This window comes from Panulirus ornatus, chromosome 14 (genome assembly GCF_036320965.1).
Source record: "Panulirus ornatus isolate Po-2019 chromosome 14, ASM3632096v1, whole genome shotgun sequence".
Taxonomy (NCBI): domain Eukaryota; kingdom Metazoa; phylum Arthropoda; class Malacostraca; order Decapoda; family Palinuridae; genus Panulirus; species Panulirus ornatus.
Window position 1 is genome coordinate 48,652,072 of NC_092237.1, and position 22,410 is coordinate 48,674,481.

The 22,410-nt window shown below is 38.1% G+C and overlaps 1 protein-coding gene across 4 annotated transcripts in view; it reads right to left on the reverse strand.

The window, feature by feature from the left end:
• Positions 1-393: 393 nt before the first annotated feature.
• The window catches only part of Pmvk (Phosphomevalonate kinase), a 28,849-nt gene continuing 6,832 nt past the window's right edge, over positions 394-22,410 (reverse strand). For 3 of the 4 annotated variants that reach the window (XM_071669838.1, XM_071669836.1, XM_071669835.1), the window contains exons 2-5: positions 13,914-14,007; positions 8,972-9,177; positions 3,347-3,496; positions 394-621 (exon numbers count right to left, since the gene is read on the reverse strand). In XM_071669838.1, coding sequence (XP_071525939.1) covers positions 455-621; positions 3,347-3,496; positions 8,972-9,177; positions 13,914-13,999 — 609 coding nt within the window. In that variant the 5' untranslated portion in view covers positions 14,000-14,007 and the 3' untranslated portion in view covers positions 394-454. The remainder of the gene's footprint in view (positions 622-3,346; positions 3,497-8,971; positions 9,178-13,913; positions 14,008-22,410) is intronic. The other variant, XM_071669839.1, reaches the window with a different exon arrangement.

Below are 22,410 nucleotides of genomic sequence, written 5' to 3' on the forward strand. Positions count from 1 at the left end.
GAATAACGGGTATCCCTATTGTTAACATGTGCTGGTAGAACAAAGTGACATAAAAGACAACAGGTTCTCGCCAACTTGACAGACCAAACATTGACAAAAATCTTATGTACACTAGGTACTTTCTTATGAAAGAATATTCAAGAATAACAAAAAAAAAAATAATCCATTGAGGCCTTAATCTATTCAAGAGTAATCAACTTGTGGAGGGAGCATACTTGGAAAATAGTAGTGTCCACTAAAAAAAAACAGGCTTAGCCCCACCACTTATGGTTAACCGAGGGTGAGATCCATTAATCTTACCAATAAGATTGGGGTTAAGAGGTTTTAACCTCCAGAAGGATAAAACATGGCTTATGGGACAGAACAGCTTCGGAGAGAAATAAAAGAACCGTATAGTTATGTGCGACATGCAAACTTTTAATTCCATACAGTATAACATCCTGCAGTAAAGAATCTAGCTCTTCACGCAGTTTTTGGCTTTACTACTTAATCTATCAGAACATATTGTTGTAAGATGATCCAGTAACTTATCTACTATCTCAGAATTATTACTGTTGTCCACCTCTTGATCCCAGTCAGTAATGTTGTCAAGATCACATTCACTTTCTGCATCATCAATTCCTAATGGGTGAGAGGAAAAACATTAATAAGTTTAAGAATGTGTTCAATGCTACTGTGTTTAATGTAAGGAAATGCAATCTGTTCATGTGAAAATCACGTTGTTGTTTTGTGCATGCGGCTGAGAGATTTCAGTGAAACAATGAAATAAAGAGCTTGTTTTCTAAGAAAGGAGCAGATAAAAAATTCAAAGAGAACAACAATAAGCATCATGATGGAGTAAGTTATTCAGTTGTGTAAAGAATAAGTGCAGATACCTCATGTAACAAAGCTACATGTTATGGACTTTGTTTTTAGCAGGGATGAGAAAAATATTTAATGAATACAGTGTATATAGTAGTCATTAAAAACACAGCTTTAAAATATCAGTCAATTGTAGGAAAATGCAACAACAAATATATCCAATGCCATCTTTTTTTTACATTCTCAAAGCCAGTAGTGAACAGCCTTCTATAATTCATGTCAGCATTGTCTCAGTCGCACTCTTGTGAACAATCTCCTTCGAGTATTCAGGAAGTGTTTTCAACCTACCATGTCTGGAAAATGGCCCACAAGTATAAATAATGGTAAAACATCCATAGTAACCAGGAAAGTGATAAATATAGGCCAAAAGATGCAAGTGATACATAGGGTTGAGGTTGGCAAGCATCAGTCACTCGGATTAGCTTCCTTTACCATTGAAATGATACTTGACAAGAGTGAGAGGAAAAAAAAGCTAGGTCCTAAGTTGTGATACATTTTTCACACACAGTGAATAAGCTACTGGAGATGGATAGCAGCAGCATTGATGAACAACACTGCAAGCTTTGACAAACTTGTGAATATTGAGTAAATTTAGTTCATATGTAATTGTATTAACAATGTCTTCATTTATCTACAAGTCACCAAAATAACATTTACAGAGCCATTACTGTTACCAAAGGAAGGTATTGTATAACACTTAATAGTGTAAGACTCCATCATGGTCCATAGGCACCATGCCATAATGACCCCTGTAAATGCATCTCATTTAATATAAAAGGTCTTTATTTATTTTATCGAGGATGCAAGGCATGTGTACGTGTAGGAAGAGAGGAAAGTGATTGGTTCTCAGTGAATGTAGGTTTGCGGCAGGGGTGTGTGATGTCTCCATGGTTGTTTAATTTGTTTATGGATGGGGTTGTTAGGGAGGTAAATGCAAGAGTCTTGGAAAGAGGGGCAAGTATGAAGTCTGTTGGGGATGAGAGAGCTTGGGAAGTGAGTCAGTTGTTGTTTGCTGATGATACAGCGCTGGTGGCGGATTCATGTGAGAAACTGCAGAAGCTGGTGACGGAGTTTGGTAAAGTGTGTGGAAGAAGAAAGTTAAGAGTAAATGTGAATAAGAGCAAGGTTATTAGGTACAGTAGGGTTGAGGGTCAAGTCAATTGGGAGGTGAGTTTGAATGGAGAAAAACTGGAGGAAGTGAAGTGTTTTAGATATCTGGGAGTGGATCTGTCAGCGGATGGAACCATGGAAGCGGAAGTGGATCATAGGGTGGGGGAGGGGGCGAAATTTTTGGGAGCCTTGAAAAATGTGTGGAAGTCGAGAACATTATCCCGGAAAGCAAAAATGGGTATGTTTGAAGGAATAGTAGTTCCAACAATGTTGTATGGTTGCGAGGCGTGGGATATGGATAGAGTTGTGCGCAGGAGGATGGATGTGCTGGAAATGAGATGTTTGAGGACAATGTGTGGTGTGAGGTGGTTTGATCGAGTAAGTAACGTAAGGGTAAGAGAGATGTGTGGAAATAAAAAGAGCGTGGTTGAGAGAGCAGAAGAGGGTGTTTTGAAATGGTTTGGGCACATGGAGAGAATGAGTGAGGAAAGATTGACCAAGAGGATATATGTGTCGGAGGTGGAGGGAACGAGGAGAAGAGGGAGACCAAATTGGAGGTGGAAAGATGGAGTGAAAAGGATTTTGTGTGATCGGGGCCTGAACATGCAGGAGGGTGAAAGGAGGGCAAGGAATAGAGTGAATTGGAGCGATGTGGTATACAGGGGTTGACGTGCTGTCAGTGGATTGAATCAAGGCATGTGAAGCGTCCGGGGTAAACCATGGAAAGCTGTGTAGGTATGTATATTTGCGTGTGTGGACGTGTGTATGTACATGTGTATGGGGGGGGTTGGGCCATTTCTTTCGTCTGTTTCCTTGCGCTACCTCGCAAACGCGGGAGACAGCGACAAAGTATAAAAAAAAAAAAAAAAAAAAAAAAAATTAAATACCTGTATTATATTAATTATATTGCAGAAAAACAAAAGATATCCTAAGGAATTCTATTGTTATGTTAAAAATGAAAAACGAGAGTAATTACCCCGACAGATTTTCATTTTTGTTGACTTTACCATAAATGCGAATCAGACTGTCTGGCAAGAAAGAGTAGATGTGAAACTCCAGAATTTTAAGAGCTGTGTGCCACACTTCATCTTGTGCAAGGCTTTCACAATGTATATTATTGATATAAAAATCAAGTATCATAGACTTTGAACCTTGTGGCTCTTTGGATCTTGACACTTTAACATTTTTATTGACATTATACCATCAGTGCAATTCAGGTCGAGTCAGTAAGAAAATGTTAATATGAAACTCCAAAGTATAAAGTACTGTGTGGTTATGCTTCTTTTTTTGTCAGTTTTGCTTACAAAAATTTGCTCTTAGGGTATATTTTGGAGTTCCTGACTCCATATAGATATAGAAAAAGAGAACAACATACCTTGTGTGAAAATCCAACCTCGCTGCTTTCTTACGTCTTCAGAAGCAGTGATACGCACGGTGTAAACGCAACTGCTATAATTTTCTTTAAACCAAGCCAGATCACTCTGCCTTCTCATATCACTAATGATCCAGACTGGGTATTTATCACCTTTTGAAAGAGAAAACCCCACTTATACACAAATATAGCAAGTTAAACACATGCAGATTAGTGTAACCTAATCAATTCTCCTTACTACTATTGTAGTGTCATAAACTTTTATCCATTATTCATATGTTAAAAAAAGGATCATGTGTAAAACATGGTTAGTGTAAAAGCAGTATATAAGTATAGTTGCAGAAATGTTGACATAGTAACCATGGAAAAGGAAACTGACAGAGGTCATCATGAATGGTGTAGAGGCAACAAGAATTCTGAGTTTGGGAAATGAACAGATGAGTACAATAGTAATTCTTCGACATGAAATATCTTATACACTTCAGGCTTTCTCCAGTTATACTGCTTAACTGTTTTAGCACGCAGCCTAGCTGTTATAGAAAGCACTGTCACTGAAATGATATAAGATTCAAATTTGGCATACAGCTTTAACCAAAGAAAGATCTTTAGCAATAAAGACATTGCAATTTTTTTCTGTAAAAGATATGGCATCCATTTTACAAAACTGCCACTATCCACTCCTAGTTTTACCATAATTCAGTAGATGACCGTGAGTTAGGCAACAGAATTTGATTTAGTTGCATTTTCCACTTTATCAATGCTCATGATACTACTTAGGGATAACATTCAACAATATGGAAGGTCTGTTTTAATTCTTAAAGGGCCAACAATTAATTTTTACTGGTTATTTGTGTACTTGGGCATGGAGATGAGAATCAAATACATCATAATGTTTTTTCAATGCAAAATCATTGTTTTAGTTTTTACATATTAGTTTGTGACACAGTCTCCACTACCACACAGAGCATTGCACTGCAGAGCTTTTCGACTTTCAGCTCACTTGGAGGTGGAAGCTTGGGAGAAGGAATCATCTTTTGGGCTCAGCAATGGCTTAGTATACTTAAATATGGCTTTGTTTTGGGGGATATCTATTGTTCAACCCTGCTGAGTGAGGAGCTGCTTGACAGCTTGGTTGATGTACACCTCACTGATTGTAGGGTCATAAAGTAAGATCACAAGGCACTCCAGTGACTTTAGCTATTCTTCTAAGGACTTTGGTGTAACATTCAAGGCACATAATACTGGTGTGACATCTTCAAAGGCTTTTCAAATGTCCTACACAGTCCTCTTCCCTGCCCCTCTGAAGACGGACACTATGTGACCTGCAAAGAACCGAAAGTTCGCACCAGTTTTAAAGGCATCCCATAACCAGGGCTATGAGAACAACCAGCACTTTAATATACCATTGTTTCTGCATTTTCCATGTGCAGCATGATCTATACCTACACGAGTGTAGTTTTACAATCATGGGGGCCCCATCTCTTGAACATTCTCTGCTGTCTTACAACTTCTTAAATTTGTGTATGCAGTCTGCATCAACCATGTCTTCAGTCATTTTATACATCCACCATTCTTTTACTGTAAGAGTACTTCGCAAGGCTGGCTGATGCTTCCCACAATTTCAGTTTGAAGACCAGCCACTTAAGAATTAATCATTATGATACCTTCTTCTTTCATACAGTCAGGCTTTGGAATTTTCTTCCTCCTATTGTGAGCTGTCTGCATATGTCCCTGCTCCCAAAGGTTGGACCCATGACTTGTCTAGCTTAAGCTCCCATGAGGACTGACCATTATGATACTTCATCCCATGTAGAGTGAAGCTGTAGAACTCTATTCCTATTTCTTCTATCTTTTGTAGCCTTTCTATCTTTAATTCAGGTCTACAAACACCAAAAGAGGCCATGTTTACTTTAATTTTTTTCCCCTATATTCCTTTCACCTGGGATGACCATGGTATGGACTATGTTTTGCCCAAGCCATGTTGATCAAGATAAAAAAAAGTCCTTGCATATATTGACTGTAAAACATCATTATCGTAGTTATTTATCTGAAATGTTTAGCATGATATTTTTTATTCACTACCAACACTGTGCCTATCAAATGAATATGAGTACAATGTTGTGATATATTCAGTAAAATCAAACAGGACCTCGATGTCCACCCCTCTTATCAGAAGGTGAGATTGGATTACCCTAGATGTGCTGGGCACACCCCCTCCACCTACTCTTTCTAGCATAGTGTAATATTTTACATATATTCATTTTATTCAATATGAATGTTGTGCCTTTGTAAGAAAGAAGTCGAGTGTAATACCAAGTTCATCATAAAGTAACAAAACCTCCATATCCTTCCATTGTATCTCAGGGTATCAAATATGTCAGCCAGAGCAATTCCTTCCACTTACTGGCCAACACATAAGTAGTTATAATACTTTCTATGCATTTTTTCTTTTTGCTTTTGCATGCCAATCTCTGAACTTGAAAAAGGATTTTTTTTCTATTTGTGTGTGTATGAAATATAGGGGTAGTTTACAGATCACCTACCCTTTTATAGGGGTAGTTTACAGATTACCTACCACTAAAGGGTAAAGTACATTGTTGTACAGATATTCAAGAAGCTGTTTATAATATATGTTAGACCTAGATTAGAATGTCTCTCAGGTTTGGTCATCTCACTTAAATTAACATAATGAACTAATACGAAAGATATAAGAAGAGGAAAATGAAGAAGATATCAAAAATAAGAAAGTTGAATTATAGTGAAGTTTTTTTTTTTCCACTGTCTCCCGCGTTTGTGAGGTAGTGCAAGGAAACAGACGAAAGAAATGGCCCAACCCACCCCCATACACATGTATATACATACACGTCCACACATGCAAATATACATACCTACACAGCTTTCCATGGTTTACCCCGGACGCTTCACATGCTTGATTCAATCCACTGACAGCACGTCAACCCCGGTATACCACATCGATCCAATTCACTCTATTCCTTGCCCTCCTTTCACCCTCCTGCATGTTCAGGCCCCGATCACACAAAATCTTTTTCACTCCATCTTTCCACCTCCAATTTGGTCTCCCACTTCTCCTCGTTCCCTCCACCTCCGACACATATATCCTCTTGGTCAATCTTTCCTCACTCATTCTCTCCATGTGCCCAAACCATTTCAAAACACCCTCTTCTGCTCTCTCAACCACGCTCTTTTTATTTCCACACATCTCTCTTACCCTTACGTTACTTACTCGATCAAACCACCTCACACCACACATTGTCCTCAAACATCTCATTTCCAGCACATCCACCCTCCTGCGCACAACTATATCCATAGCCCACGCCTCGCAACCATACAACATTGTTGGAACCACTATTCCTTCAAACATACCCATTTTTGCTTTCCGAGATACTGTTCTCGACTTCCACACATTCTTCAAGGCTCCCAGGATTTTCGCCCCCTCCCCCACCCTATCATTCACTTCCGCTTCCATGGTTCCATCCGCTGCCAGATCCACTCCCAGATATCTAAAACACTTTACTTCCTCCAGTTTTTCTCCATTCAAACTTGCCTCCCAATTGACTTGACCCTCAACCCTACTGTACCTAATAACCTTGCTCTTATTCACATTTACTCTTAACTTTCTTCTTTCACACACTTTACCAAACTCAGTCACCAGCTTCTGCAGTTTCTCACATGAATCAGCCACCAGTGCTGTATCATCAGCGAACAACAACTGACTCACTTCCCAAGCTCTCTCATCCACAACAGACTTCATACTTGCCCCTCTTTCCAAAACTCTTGCATTCACCTCCCTAACAACCCCATCCATAAACAAATTTAACAACCATGGAGACATCACACACCCCTGCCGCAAACCTACATTCACTGAGAACCAATCACTTTCCTCTCTTCCTACACGTACACATGCCTTACATCCTCGATAAAAACTTTTCACTGCTTCTAACAACTTGCCTCCCACACCATATATTAATACCTTCCACAGAGCATCTCTATCAACTCTATCATATGCCTTCTCCAGATCCATAAATGCTACATACAAATCCATTTGCTTTTCTAAGTATTTCTCACACACATTCTTCAAAGCAAACACCTGATCCACACATCCTCTACCACTTCTGAAACCACACTGCTCTACCCCAATCTGATGCTCTGTACATGCAAGTGAAGGGTTACAGGCAATAAATCTGCCACCTCTTGAAAGAGAAGAATATGGGGAGATGTGATCACAAGTTCAGCAGAGAACAGCTCTTCAAAAGATGGAAAAGAGCAACCAGAAGTCCCAGGTAATCAGGCAAGAAACTTTTTGAAATGATGTAACATTTCATCTTATAGCACCAAAATTGTCAAAGAGCAGAGCACTTAAATAATGAAAACTTGATATAGACAATATAGAAAATTTTAAAAGTTTGTGTAACGGTAGTGCGAGTTCAAGATCTGGGGGCCTCATTAGTGTGGAACTCCCTCCTTGTACTATACTACAAACAAGTGATTACAAAAATAATTACAAGTCAAGGTGCTTGTACATCCAAAAAGACTGACCATTTATGAACTAAACTTTTGATTTAAAACTCGCAGATTTTCTGCATTAGAATGAAACTTGCCAGTAATGAACAAATATCTATAATGACATGACTTGGCCAAATAACTCTTCTGAATCTATTACAATTGGCAAGAATTAAAAATATGCCAGCATAGTACCACTTTACTTACATTAGTCTAATTAAGAGGGCTGAACTTAGATAGAAATTATTTGTTTTTGGCATTACATTTAGCCTAGAAGGCATCATTCTGGACTGTCAAGTTCCCTTGTCTGCCTACACTTGTCAAGAACTCAGATCTGCTTAATATTAATTACTTTGTATAATCATGCACACTCCAGATGCCAAGTTCCTTTAATGCCTTGCTCACACCATAGCATGTGGGATTGTAAATAGAGACAAAACCAAAAAACTAACCAACCTGGGAAGAAGCAGCACACATCAGTAAGCATTCTACAGTTCACATATTTTTTGCACAATATTGTGTACACCTTTAATATCATAATTTTGAGCTCTGCTTGATAAATGTGCTCATTCCAAATTAAAAATATGGAATTATTCTTTAAATAAAAAAGGTGGTAATTCAGCTGAGCAAGACAACAAAATCTAAGTTGCTTCCATACTGCTGTAGCTGTTACGAGTGTTGTCTGTTGTCTTAAGGTCTGCTAGTTCCCAAGATAAAATAAAAATACATATGATTCATGTCAGATATAACCCATGAATAAGACAGGCCAGAAATGGTGGTAAAGATACCACAAGCACGAAGTTAAGCTAATCCATTCATTGCCTGCAAGCTAGTGAATGAATGCTGTGAGTGGAAGGTTGGTAGGCCTAATCTCACCTAGGGGGCATGATGTCATGTGCCTGGATGGGTTACTTTATAGCACCTTCTGACCTCCTACTGTTTTATGATGGTCAAATGAGGTGAGTCCATATGGATACACCTCATTTTAGGGAGGTAAATCCCTCCCATGAAGGAAAAGGTTTTCTCATGCTCTTAAGACTTTGTCCATACGTAAGAAAGAATATTTCTAAGGAATCATCTATTAAAGGTTTAAATACATTTACCAACCTTCATACATATCTATTGCTGCTCTGATAAAATATCCCTTGTCTTGGGCTCGCTTCGCTTCACTCCAAGCTATCATTTTGAAGCGGAATTTTTCCTTGTAATCTGAGGCTGTCAAGAGCTGAGAGTAATCTAAGCCATTGTTCAAAGCAAACTCTTGTTTGATAGGACCTGAGAGTCGTATGATTTTGCTATGAGTTTCACCCAGCCTGTGGAATAAGTGTATACATGGACACATCTTACTGGAAATTTATATCAAAATGAAAATTTTACCAATACCAGCAAAATCTAACAAATGGATATCTGTCAGAAAAGAAATTTTAAGGCATATCCATGAATACAATCCAAATTATATGTCTGTGTGTAGCATAACGTTTACATACCATAATTAGGGATTACATATGTATTTATTGATTTTGTGGAATTTGTAAAGGTCTAGAAACATGATTAAGTGCTTTTAAGTAAGTTTTTAAAAAGATGGTGTATGCAAGGGAAGATGTAAAGACAGGGATAAGTGGAGTCTCCTTTGACATGGCCATCTTCTTGATAGGAATTCCCAGAAGGAATGGATGTCAGAGATGTAGATAGATGGATGAAGTATTAGTGAATCATATGTTCTGGCTCAAAAGAAAAATCTTCAGTATATTTACATTAACATTCGTCTAAAATTTCTCTACTTTAATTTCTAACAGTATAATTGGATAGAGCATTAGACAGAAGTAGTCAGTAGAAACATAAGGTAAGAGCCTCAGCAAACACTGCACTACAGTCGCTCTCTGCCAGTGGCCTGTTAAGGGTGAGGCACTAAAGGCTGAGAAGCAGCACTGGAGTTCATTAGTTACAGAGGCTTTATTGCTGTGGCCGCCCCTTTAAGGGAGTTCCAATTGGAATGGATGTCAGCGATATAGATAGATAGATAGTGTAATTAAATCATTCACGTTTGACTCTAAGACTCCAATATCAATATTTTTGACATTCTGTTAGCACATGCTCTATGGTAATATTGCAATTTCAGGTGTCACATATTGGGGCAGGTGGTCTCCTCTCCTTGTATGGACTTTCATGGTGTAGCAGTCAGTCTTGATGACTGTGATGCATTCATGGACTGCATGGAGTTAAGTGCATAGTTTTAGATCCTGGCTGCAGCAGCTGGTACAAGTCAACCCAGCTGTTCCTCCCCTAGGTGTTGGTTGATAAATTGGGTACCTGGCTTATGTATCAGTAATGAGACGGCCTTGTTTAGAGCATTCAGTTGCCCATGCCATCTCAGTTAACATAAAAGAAGGCGACTATGGATCAGCTTAGTACAGTATGACCAATCCTCAGTTGACAAAGAATTATCTTAAGGTGGGAATTCCTTTTTAAAAAGAGAAGCCAAACTTCAAAACTTTTCTTTGCTCTCTGTAGTTTATTATTCTTTTGGGCTATCAGGTCCATTCTAATTGGACATTAAACATCTAATATTATTATTCAACCATCACATAAAAAAATCATTGTAAGGTACAATTCTTCATATATGCTCATAGAATGCTATAGTTGCTTTAGTCTCAGCATCTGCTATTTTATGATTGCTAATACAGTAACAATATGTCCAAAACACTAGAAGAATTCTTCACATATGCTTTTAGTGAATTCTTACAATCACTTCTTGGACATTTTGAACTATGGATTGTGTTGAAGCCTCATGTGATATAGCTTGATGTACACTCGGGGAATTGCTCCGAGTAGCTTGTGAATTTCTCTTTGTAGGGCTGCAATAAATATGGTAGATTTTGTTGGCAGTTTTACAATATGAGATACTTCTTCAGTAATTATAGCAAAAACTACATCATCATATTTTTAGCTGTCAGTAAATATTTTACTATAATCTGTTCACATGAATAGTATCATGCTGAAGGAACTTACATTTTGCTATTGCAGAAACAATGCTCATTTTGTTTTTTATTCAATTCCTGCAAAGTTTGATCTTAGGAACCTTCTAAGGAGAGAAATATGCCAAAACCTGCTTCTTTAATTGAGTTTATGTCCATATCACTCTAACTAATGGTATTTTTTATTCATACAGTAAAATACCTCAGTCATCATAGCAGCAAAGGCAAGCTTCCATATAGGGTTGAATGGTGCGTGTTTAAGCCTAAAGAGATATTTGAAGCCAAGTTCTTTGTGTTGTAAATTCAGTATGAGTTCACCAGAATTTAGACACAGACTTTCAACTTTAGAGGATCTAAATGCTCCGGTACATATTTACATACCAAGATGGGCAGTGTGTTTGTAGAGCTGTTGTATAAAGGCAAGGATGAGTGTTTGAACTAGAGGGATATAGGTTTGTTAAAGGTACCTTGTAGTTGTGAGGGAGAGTTGTGTGGGAGAGCTGTAAAGAGCATCAGACTGGGAAGGAACAATGTGGTTTCAAGAGTGGTGGATCAGTTGTTTGCTGTAAAGAGTGTGTGAGAAATAGATATATAAAAAGAATTTGTATGTGGCATTCATAAATCTGGAGAAAGCATATGATATCATGAAAATATATGGGAGGAAAGCTACTAGAAGTTATGAGAAACGTTTATAAGGGATTTAAGTTTTTATGTGAGTAGATGGAGAGAAGGGTGAGTGATTCTAGGTGAAAGTGTGGTCTGTGGCAGGAGTTTGTGATTTCACCCTACCTGTTTAATTTGTTTTTGCAGTGGGTGAGCATAGGGGTCTTGGAGAGAGGGTCAAGTATGCATTCAGAAAAGGGTGAAAGGGGCCTGAGATGCATCAGTTGTGGCAGATTCAAGCCAGAAGCTGCAAAGGCTTGTGTCTGCATTTGAGATAGTGTGTGAAAGGCAGAAGTTGAGTAAATGTGAACAAAAATAAGGTTTAGGCTTAGCAGGGCAGAGGGACAGGTTAGTTGGGATGTAAGTTTAAATGGAGAAAATTTTTGAGGAAGTGGATTGTTTTAGATACCAGGGAATGGAAAGGCACCAAATGGAACTATGGAAGCAGAAGTGAGTCATAGGGTGAGAGTCCCCTCTGTCTTTATGGGGCTCCTGAAAAATTCAGAAAATTAACCATGTCTACCAGGAGGACCACAGGTCATAAAGTCATGTGGGGAAAGTGCAGGGTAATTGAGCAATACTGTAAGTGTTCACTGTCTTTGTTATGGTATTTACATTCTGGGCATGAAGGGTTTTGGAATATGGTGATCTGTGTTTGTAATATTGTAAGGATGGATTATGCCTTGAAGGTAGATGGGAGATTGACACATATGTCTGTGGAATGTGGTTTCAGATTCATGTACAATTGGTGGAATGGTGTTTAAGACTAAATTCAGTTCGTATTTGCTAGTGCTTGTCACGTCACTTTAGCATATGTTTAGTCAATGTTGTATCTGTTGAGGATAGGGGGATTTGTGAGTAGTTGCTGAAGTGTGAAGCAAAAGTAAGCTTTTTATTTCTAATTGAGGTTCATGATTAGTTATGGTAGTCATGGAGTGGTTTAAATGGTAAAGCTCTAAAGCTGTTGCAAAGAATTTGAGCTGAGTGCCAAATATATCAAGGTGGGATGGTATTGCGAGGAGTTTTGTGATTGTTGTTGTTTTCGGTAGCCACTGATTGTTCTAAGTCTTGTGTTTTGCTGCTTTATTATTTTTGCTTTTATTAAGATGGATGACAAAGCAGGTGAGGCATAGTTTAAGGTGAAGCAGATGAATTATTTGTATAGAATACCAAGAGATTCTTGATCTTGTGCTTTTAGCACCACTTAATGTTCTGTGGGCTTTAGTTAGTGTGTTACTTTTATGTTGAAGTTTTGGTGTGGGAAGTGAATGGGTGTGTGTGGTATGTGATGCTTAGAATAGTTGGTCCTTTGAGAAGTGGGACTAATTGGCCCGTTAACATAACAGAAGGGTGCAGGCTAGAAATGAGTCTGTTTGGCATCAAAAGGGTGACTAACGACTTCTGTGGAGATACAGACACTGTTCTGGATGAACCAAGCCAATAGTGTAATGTAGCTTTGCATGATTATTGTTGCTTCTGTAGTGGTAGGGTGCTGGGGTTCTATTATATGACTAATGTTGTCTCCGTATGAGACAACCTTCAGACTGTTGTTTGTTAAAGATAATAGATGGTTGTGAAGGAAGAGATTTAAGAGGGATGGAGAAAACTGCCCCTTGGTGAACTTCATTCTAGAATTTACAGGTTTTAGAGGTTAAGCTTATGCGAGTGACTGGCTGGTGTTATCTTGTGGAGGGTAGTGTCAAATATCTTTTGTGTGAGGATGTGCTGGGGAAGAGTATCATGTGCTTTATTGATGTTTGTTCCCATTAATACTGTGACGGACAGTGGGTGTGGATGCGTTTGGTTGAAACTATTTGGAATATGTCATGTAAGGCCTATGTGTGGAAGTGTATGTGTGGTGAGAGATTTATTAAAAATCCACAAGGCTCAAATGTAGTAAGTAACATTTGCTCATTTTGGTCTGACTTATAAGCATATAAATCACTGGCTTTCTGCTGAACCATATTAATTAAGTCAAGCAATCAGAATGTGAAATGATAGGGTATCCATATGTTTATAAGGTACACTAGATATGCTTTGGAAGGTATACATGAAAAAGCACAGTAAAACATTAACAAAGTACTGCTACTCCTTCACCAGTGTTGGTTTGAGAATAAATGGCGTAATCACACATTGCTGATACTATGACTGAAAAAATGAATAACTTAAAAAAAAAAAAAAAAGGAGAGGATATTTGAAGAAAAACCTGCTTCCTTCCACCATACTCCTCTCCATCATAGTCTTATTTAAGACATGATAAGAATGAGCAAAAAACTAACAATTTACCAGACAATGAAGATCTTTAAATCTGATATACCATTTACTACCATAAGAAATGGCTTAAAAATTCTTGGTCATGCATGCATTATTTCATACCCCATTCCTACATTTCACTCAGGATTATAGCTCACCTCTTTTGTAATATATCTGTGATGTAGTCCTTGCCAGACTTGCGCTTGCCACTGAACAGCAATATTAAGACAGGATTATCTGACATGACAGCTGCTGTGAAAATTTAGATTAAAAAGATGTTAATTATCACTTTTACATTATGTTTATTGTGCTCATATATATATATATATATATATATATATATATATATATATATATATATATATATATATATATATATATATATATATATATATATATATATATATACACATATATATATATATATATTTAGTCGCCTTCTACGACACGCGGGGAATACGTGGGAAGTATTCTTTCTCCCCTATTCCCAGGGATAGTATATATATATATATATATATTTTATATTTTATTTATTATACTTTGTCGCTGTCTCCCGCGTTTGCGAGGTAGCGCAAGGAAACAAACGAAAGAAATGGCCCAACCCCCCCATACGCATGTATATACATACGTCCACACACGCAAATATACATACCTACACAGCTTTCCATGGTTTACCCCAGACGCTTCACATGCCTTGATTTAATCCACTGACAGCACGTCAACCCCGGTATACCACATCGCTCCAATTCACTCTATTCCTTGCCCTCCTTTCACCCTCCTGCATGTTCAGGCCCCGATCACACAAAATCTTTTTCACTCCATCTTTCCACCTCCAATTTGGTCTCCCTCTTCTCCTCGTTCCCTCCACCTCCGACACATATATCCTCTTGGTCAATCTTTCCTCACTCATTCTCTCCATGTGCCCAAACCATTTCAAAACACCCTCTTCTGCTCTCTCAACCACGCTCTTTTTATTTCCACACATCTCTCTTACCCTTACATTACTTACTCGATCAAACCACCTCACACCACACATTGTCCTCAAACATCTCATTTCCAGCACATCCACCCTCCTGCGCACAACTCTATCCATAGCCCATGCCTCGCAACCATACAACATTGTGGGAACCACTATTCCTTCAAACATACCCATTTTTGCTTTCCGAGATAATGTTCTCGACTTCCACACATTCTTCAAGGCTCCCAGGATTTTCGCCCCCTCCCCCACCCTACGATTCACTTCCGCTTCCATGGTTCCATCCGCTGCCAGATCCACTCTCAGATATCTAAAACACTTTACTTCCTCCAGTTTTTCTCCATTCAAACTTACCTCCCAATTGACTTGACCCTCAACCCTACTGTACCTAATAACCTTGCTCTTATTCACATTTACTCTTAACTCTCTTCTTTCACACACTTTACCAAACTCAGTCACCAGCTTCTGCAGTTTCTCACATGAATCAGCCACCAGCGCTGTATCATCAGCGAACAACAACTGACTCACTTCCCAAGCTCTCTCATCCCCACCAGACTTCATACTTGCCCCTCTTTCCAAAACTCTTGCATTCACCTCCCTAACAACCCCATCCATAAACAAATTAAACAACCATGGAGACATCACACACCCCTGCCGCAAACCTACATTCACTGAGAACCAATCACTTTCCTCTCTTCCTACACGTACACATGCCTTACATCCTCGATAAAAACTTTTCACTGCTAACAACTTGCCTCCCACACCATATATTCTTAATACCTTCCACAGAGCATCTCTATCAACTCTATCATATGCCTTCTCCAGATCCATAAATGCTACATACAAATCCATTTGCTTTTCTAAGTATTTCTCACATACATTCTTCAAAGCAAACACCTGATCCACACATCCTCTACCACTTCTGAAATCACACTGCTCTTCCCCAATCTGATGCTCTGTACATGCCTTCACCCTCTCAATCAATACCCTCCCATATAATTTACCAGGAATGCTCAACAAACTTATACCTCTGTAATTTGAGCACTCACTCTTATCCCCTTTGCCTTTGTAGAATGGCAATATGCACGCATTCCGCCAATCTTCAGGCACCTCACCATGAGTCAAACATACATTAAATAACCTTACCAACCAGTCAACAATACAGTAACCCCCTTTTTTAATAGATTCCACTGCAATACCATCCAACCTGCTGCCTTGCCGGCTTTCATCTTCCGCAAAGCTTTTACTACCTCTTCTCTGTTTACCAAAGCATTTTCCCTAACCCTCTCACTTTGCACACCACCTCGACCAAAACACCCTATATCTGCCACTCTATCATCAAACACATTCAACAAACTTTCAAAATACTCTCCATCTCCTTCTCACATCATCACTACTTATCACCTCCCCATTAGCGCCCTTCACTGAAGTTCCCATTTGCTCCGTTGTCTTACGCACTTTATTTACCTCCTTCCAGAACATCTTTTTATTCTCCCTAAAATTTAATGATACTCTCTCACCCCAACTCTCATTTGCCCTCTTTTTCACCTCTTGCACCTTTCTCTTGACCTCCTGTCTCTTTCTTTTATACATCTCCCACTCAATTGCATTTTTTCCCTGCAAAAATCGTCCAAATGCCTCTCTTCTCTTTCACTAATAATCTTACTTCTTCATCCCACCACTCACTACCCTTTCTAATCAACCCACCTCCCACACTTCTCATGCCACAAGCATCTTTTGCGCAAGCCATCACTGATTCCCTAAATACATCCCATTCCTCCCCCACTCCCCTTACTTCCATTGTTCTCACCTTTTTCCATTCTGTACTCAGTCTCTCCTGGTACTTCCTCACACAAGTCTCCTTCCCAAGCTCACTTACTCTCACCACCCTCTTCACCCCAACATTCACTCTTCTTTTCTGAAAACCCATACAAATCTTCACCTTAGCCTCCACAAGATAATGATCAGACATCCCTCCAGTTGCACCTCTCAGCACATTAACATCCAAAAGTCTCTCTTTCGCGCGCCTGTCAATTAACACGTAATCCAATAACGCTCTTTGGCCATCTCTCCTATTTACATACGTATACTTATGTATATCTCGCTTTTTAAACCAGGTATTCCCAATCACCAGTCCTTTTTCAGCACATAAATCTACAAGCTCTTCACCATTTCCATTTACAACACTGAACACCCCATGTATACCAATTATTCCCTCAACTGCCACATTACTCACCTTTGCATTCAAATCACCCATCACTATAACCCGGTCTCGTGCATCAAAACCACTAACACACTCATTCAGCTGCTCCCAAAACACTTGCTTCTCATGATCTTTCTTCTCATGCCCAGGTGCATATGCACCAATAATCACCCATCTCTCTCCATCAACTTGTTTTACCCATATTAATCGAGAATTTACTTTCTTACATTCTATCACATACTCCCACAACTCCTGAACAACTATATATACAGGTGTCTTGACTGCAGTATGACATCAACATTGAAACCTAATATCTCCACAAGAAAAGTCTAATAAAGGAAATAATAAATTTATGCGCACAAATGTAACTGGTAATTATTCCCCCATATTACATTTCGACGCGCTTATCATTTATCATCGTGACAAAATATTACTTTTTGATTTTACAGTAATATGTACACAGGTCTCTTTAGAAACGTTGTACTTGTTCTAAAAAATATTAACTTGAAAGAATCATAATTACATCGTTATAAATGTCAAAAACAGGTGCAACCTGCGACTCCATATTGTCATCCATTCTTCAAAGTACGTAGTATACAGTAATTTTTTTTTTTTACTTTCCATTAATTTCCAACATTCCCTTTCATTAGACTTTACTTTATTCATGATTGCTAAAGTGTTATTATACTAAGAAAAAGAACAATGATATCGAGACCATTCTGGAAACTGATATTTGGATCAGCCGGCCGGCGCCAGGTCACCATGGCTGGAAGCCTCCTGCATGGCTGTGCTCATAAGTGTTCATAAGTGAAAGTGTAACTTAGAAACGAAACACGGTTAAAAGTCATATTTGATAACGAATGTAGACCAGAAAATATAAAGCCCTGAACCTTGGAGTTAAAATGATGTACGTACTCTTGCCACATTTGATATGGAAAGAACTTTTCATAATGGAAGTCCACAAACAAAATGTCATTATTCATTGAGTTAGCCACAGGAAGTTTTTACAATCAAGTCTTCACGAATTTATTTCAAAGAATGAAATATAAAACAAAAAGTACGAAACTGCGGAAGCATAATGTATGAAATGACTTTAACTGTAAATGACTGGAGTCGTGCATTGCTAACTGACATTGAAAAAAGGGACCCCGAGAACTCCTAAGTTGGTCAGAAAATAGATAAGTTTCAGTCCGAATAAAAGTAATGAGAATGTCTTTAATACGATTACTGCATATTCTTTGCTAGCGACTTAAGAATGAATTTTAATTCATGGATAAGGCCATGTTTAGTATATTATGCACGACACAGACCACAACTGGATTATGCTTCGCAAGTCTGATCACTGTACCTACAGTAGCACAAAATCTGATTGAGAAAGTACAGAGAAAAGCAAATAATAAACGAATTACAAGGACTGTGATACAAAGCTGTCTAACGAGGCGAAGATGGAGAAAGTGTAAAGACCCGATAATAGTCTTCTAGTTTTTAAATCTGGAAACTACTGGAGGGAACAGTTCTTCAAGAGACGCAGCACTGAAGTAACCAGAGACCAAGAGAGAAAGTTAAAAAGGTTAGTATTAGACTGGCGAATGGTTTTACTAAACAAGGCAGTCTATGAATGCCGGCGTTCTATAAAGGCTTAACAGGCTACTTAATGTCGAGAAGTTAGGGGGACGAGGTCACATGAGAGTGTAAAGCTATCTCTCCTTACTGTACAAACAGGTAATCACAAATAGGTATATATATATATATATAAATGCTGAAGAAATGTATTTATATGCTGAAGAAATGTATATACATGCTGAAGAATATCCTTCCTAAGATCTCTTAATTATGTTAAGACAGTAAGCCCTACGCTTACCAAGACAATAAGAACGTATGTCTCTCCTATAGCCAGTGCTTTACCAGGCTCTGACGTGAACATTCCATAAAACTCAAGCCCCTGATGACATTATATGATATAATGCCAGCCTCTTCCATTCCCTTATTTACGTCAAAAATGTATAAATGGATTTTTTTAACTTTTAAAGATGGCTTACGCAGGTCAAGAACTGCATGTTCTATTTGTACAAGTATTCTCTTGCCTCCATGAAACTAGGTAGTGATTCAGTTCTCTGTTAAGGGCAAAGAAAAGAAAAATGACCATGAGTTCTATCTCAATATACAATACGTTTCAGTTTATCACATATAACAATCACGTCAATGATTAAGCAGACGTTTCATATATAATATAATTATTGTCATACCGTGGGCTCCGCCAGCTCAAGATACAAGTTATACATGATATTCATTTCTCTAGAGGGTTAGGTAAATAGTATTTCAAACTTTACACGCATAAATATATCTTAAATTGCCCACATAATAATGTCCACTAATTGATTATTCGATGTCTGGGATATTTCTGCGCTTAATAAACAAAGGTTAAGGGTTTCGAGAATGAAAGCTGACTGACTAATGTTATCATTAATATTTGTACCCCTTTACTGTTGTCTTGAGCTAAGGTGTAATATAATGTTGACAAGGCAATAGTTACTTTATGCATCAAAGTGGCTAAAATTCTGGTTCCTTGGAATACTGCGTAACAGTTTTATATCCAAACCTTTAATATCACTACTAAAACCTTCTTTGTTAGCCTGAGTAAGGTGGAAATGTATATTATTTTTTTTGTTATAACATTTTCCAAACACAAGTGACGCGATGATTCTCCTTATGCAAACCCATCTGGACTTGGTTTTACTTTTTTTTTTTTTTTTTTGTCATGCAGTGGTTATCTTGCTCACAAATATATCGGCATTGGTGTGTCATATGTTACTAGGCTCACGTTATTCTTCCTCATAGGTCAGTTGACTGACCTAAAATTGTATTCATCACGATTCCTACATACAACTATTGATCTGTGTGAGGAGTTTCACTTGAGAACCCCAATTACAGTCCTAAACCTACACAGTAAAAAGAATAATATATCTGCCACCACTTTTTTTGTGAAACGAAACCAGGGACGACGGATTTTGCTACAATAAAGTGGGTCTTCCATTGGAGTGATGGGAAATTTATCTCAATTCATCAGATCCAGCCGGGAAGATATTTTTTTTTTCCCGAGTGAATATTTCTGATATTTTTTTCCCGAGTGAACATTTCTGATATTTTTTCCCCCCGAGTGATCATTTCTAAGTACAGCAGAGTTCTAGATACATGATGATTAGTTGGTTGATTAGATATGCTTTAAGCCTATCAACTCCCAGTATGATTTAGGTCAAGTTACAAACATCACCCGAAAAATGATGAAAACCTACTCGTCTTAAAAAATTATATTTATTTATTTTGCTTTGTCGCTGTCTCCCGCGTTAGCGAGGTAGCGCAAGGAAACAGACGAAAGAATGGCCATAGTGTCAAAATAACCTTATTGGACTTGAACCAATACATAACTTAGTATCACGTAATATTCAACTTATCGCCACTAAATGTATATTGTATAAACCATAATTTTTTATCTGCAGGACTTTCTGCACCACTCGGATAGACTTCCCTTATAAGCTTATACAAAACAAAAGTACTCAGCCCTACGTTGATATTAATCTCTTTAATCATTAATCAATTAGTTACTGGTATGATCCCCCCCCTCATGATATAATTCCTTAACTCTAAATATTTTCAGCTGAATGACTGCCTGAATTTGATAAACCGTTCTTTATTGTATATATATATAACTAGTTGACTGGTTAATTGGGCTTTGGGCCCATCATGTTAGGTTAATTAAGCCATTTAATCCGTCATAACCACCACCTAGAAAACATGTAATACTTTCTTGTGTAAAGGATGATTCTGAATTTATAATACCACACACTCAGCAGGTACACGACCCAAAATCATGTTTCCCTCCCCACTTTAAATCTGGAGCAGTCATGAATCATATTGATAATATAGGTCATGGGCAGTAATAATTTACTTAAAACATGTCTCCCAGATACCAGGCTGAACAATCCAGGGTAAAGTTTTCAGTTTCAGTCACCCTTTGGACATAATGGAGGATGGATGTCTGAGCATGCATCTGGCAGCGGCGCGAGCACTACCCAGCGCAGGCAACCACAAGCATAAACAAAGGGCGCCATGTTTGGAAGTACGAGGCAATTCTAGTGAAAAGAAGTGATGTAGAGGAACTTGGTGATTACAAATGTAGTTTTGACTTGGTGATTACAACTGCAGTTTTACTCGAGTTCCGTGATGACAGTTACGTGGAAGGAATATAAAGTGAATAAAGTGACAAGGAAACCAATGGATTACAGTTCTTGGAGGTAATTTTTTGGGGGTGAATGAGTTTGTAATTTTTTTTTTTTTAACTGGAGGGAATGTACTGTTAATATGAAAGTAAAACCCTTTTTAAAAAGCAACAGAACCTACGAAAGCCCCAACTAGTAGCCAAAGTGTATGCAATGATAAAGACAACTTGAAATGAGTCTGCTGTCCGAAATAGCATGGCCGCTCGGGTGATATCCTGTCGAATTCGTGTGTTGCCCATTTACGGGTGTGAGTGGTATATTTTGCCAGAAATAATGAAAATTATTAAGATAAATCTCTTGCTATAGTGGATAGGTAAGGTTTTCGTAGATTTAGTAGCATTTTTGCAAATATTTTCCATGATATATGTAGCCATCATTACTATCAGTATCAGTTATTAGTATATAATGCTTCAAATCATGCTATGCAGATACTGATGTGTATATATTTTTAAATAGTACGCTGTCACTGCATAATGTAGTATATTTTCAAAGGCAATAGTTGAATTATTTTTCAAGCTCCTGACAACTGCAGAAATCAGTTGAAATACAGTTCAGGGGCACATTAGTGCCACTTATCAGTGGACCTGTATCTTGAATATTGTGGTTTAGATTAAGGGAGAAAGATCAGAGAACAAATACAAAATAATACATGTAATCGGGGAGGGGGGGGGGGGGGGGCTCTGATGGTCAGGAAAAGTGCAACAAATTTTAAAGTCTACAGAACTTAGGCAAGCCTCATCAAATTTCCCCATGCAACCTGAATTTGTTACAATACCAGTTTAGGAGCACCTCAGAAATAACTTAGAAATACGTATAGATGGATTATGTTAATGGAAGTGTTTGAGATCAGGGGGCATTATCTGATGGTCAGGAAAAGTGCAACAAATTTTAAAATCAACAGAATTTCAGCAAGCCTCATCAAATTTCCCCTTGCAACCTGAATTTGTTACAATTCCAGTTTAGGAGCACCTCAAAAATACTGAATTTGTTACAATTCCAGTTTGAGAGCACCTCGGAAATAACTTATACATTATAAATATGTACTGGTGAACTATGTTAATGGAAGTATTTGAGATCAGGGGGCATTATCTTGTAAGAGAATAGTTTAGGTCTATTTCATGCTATTATTGAATATATTAAATGAAGGTCTGGTGTATTGCTGATGTGTTAATTGAATATGATAACTAGAACATAAGTTT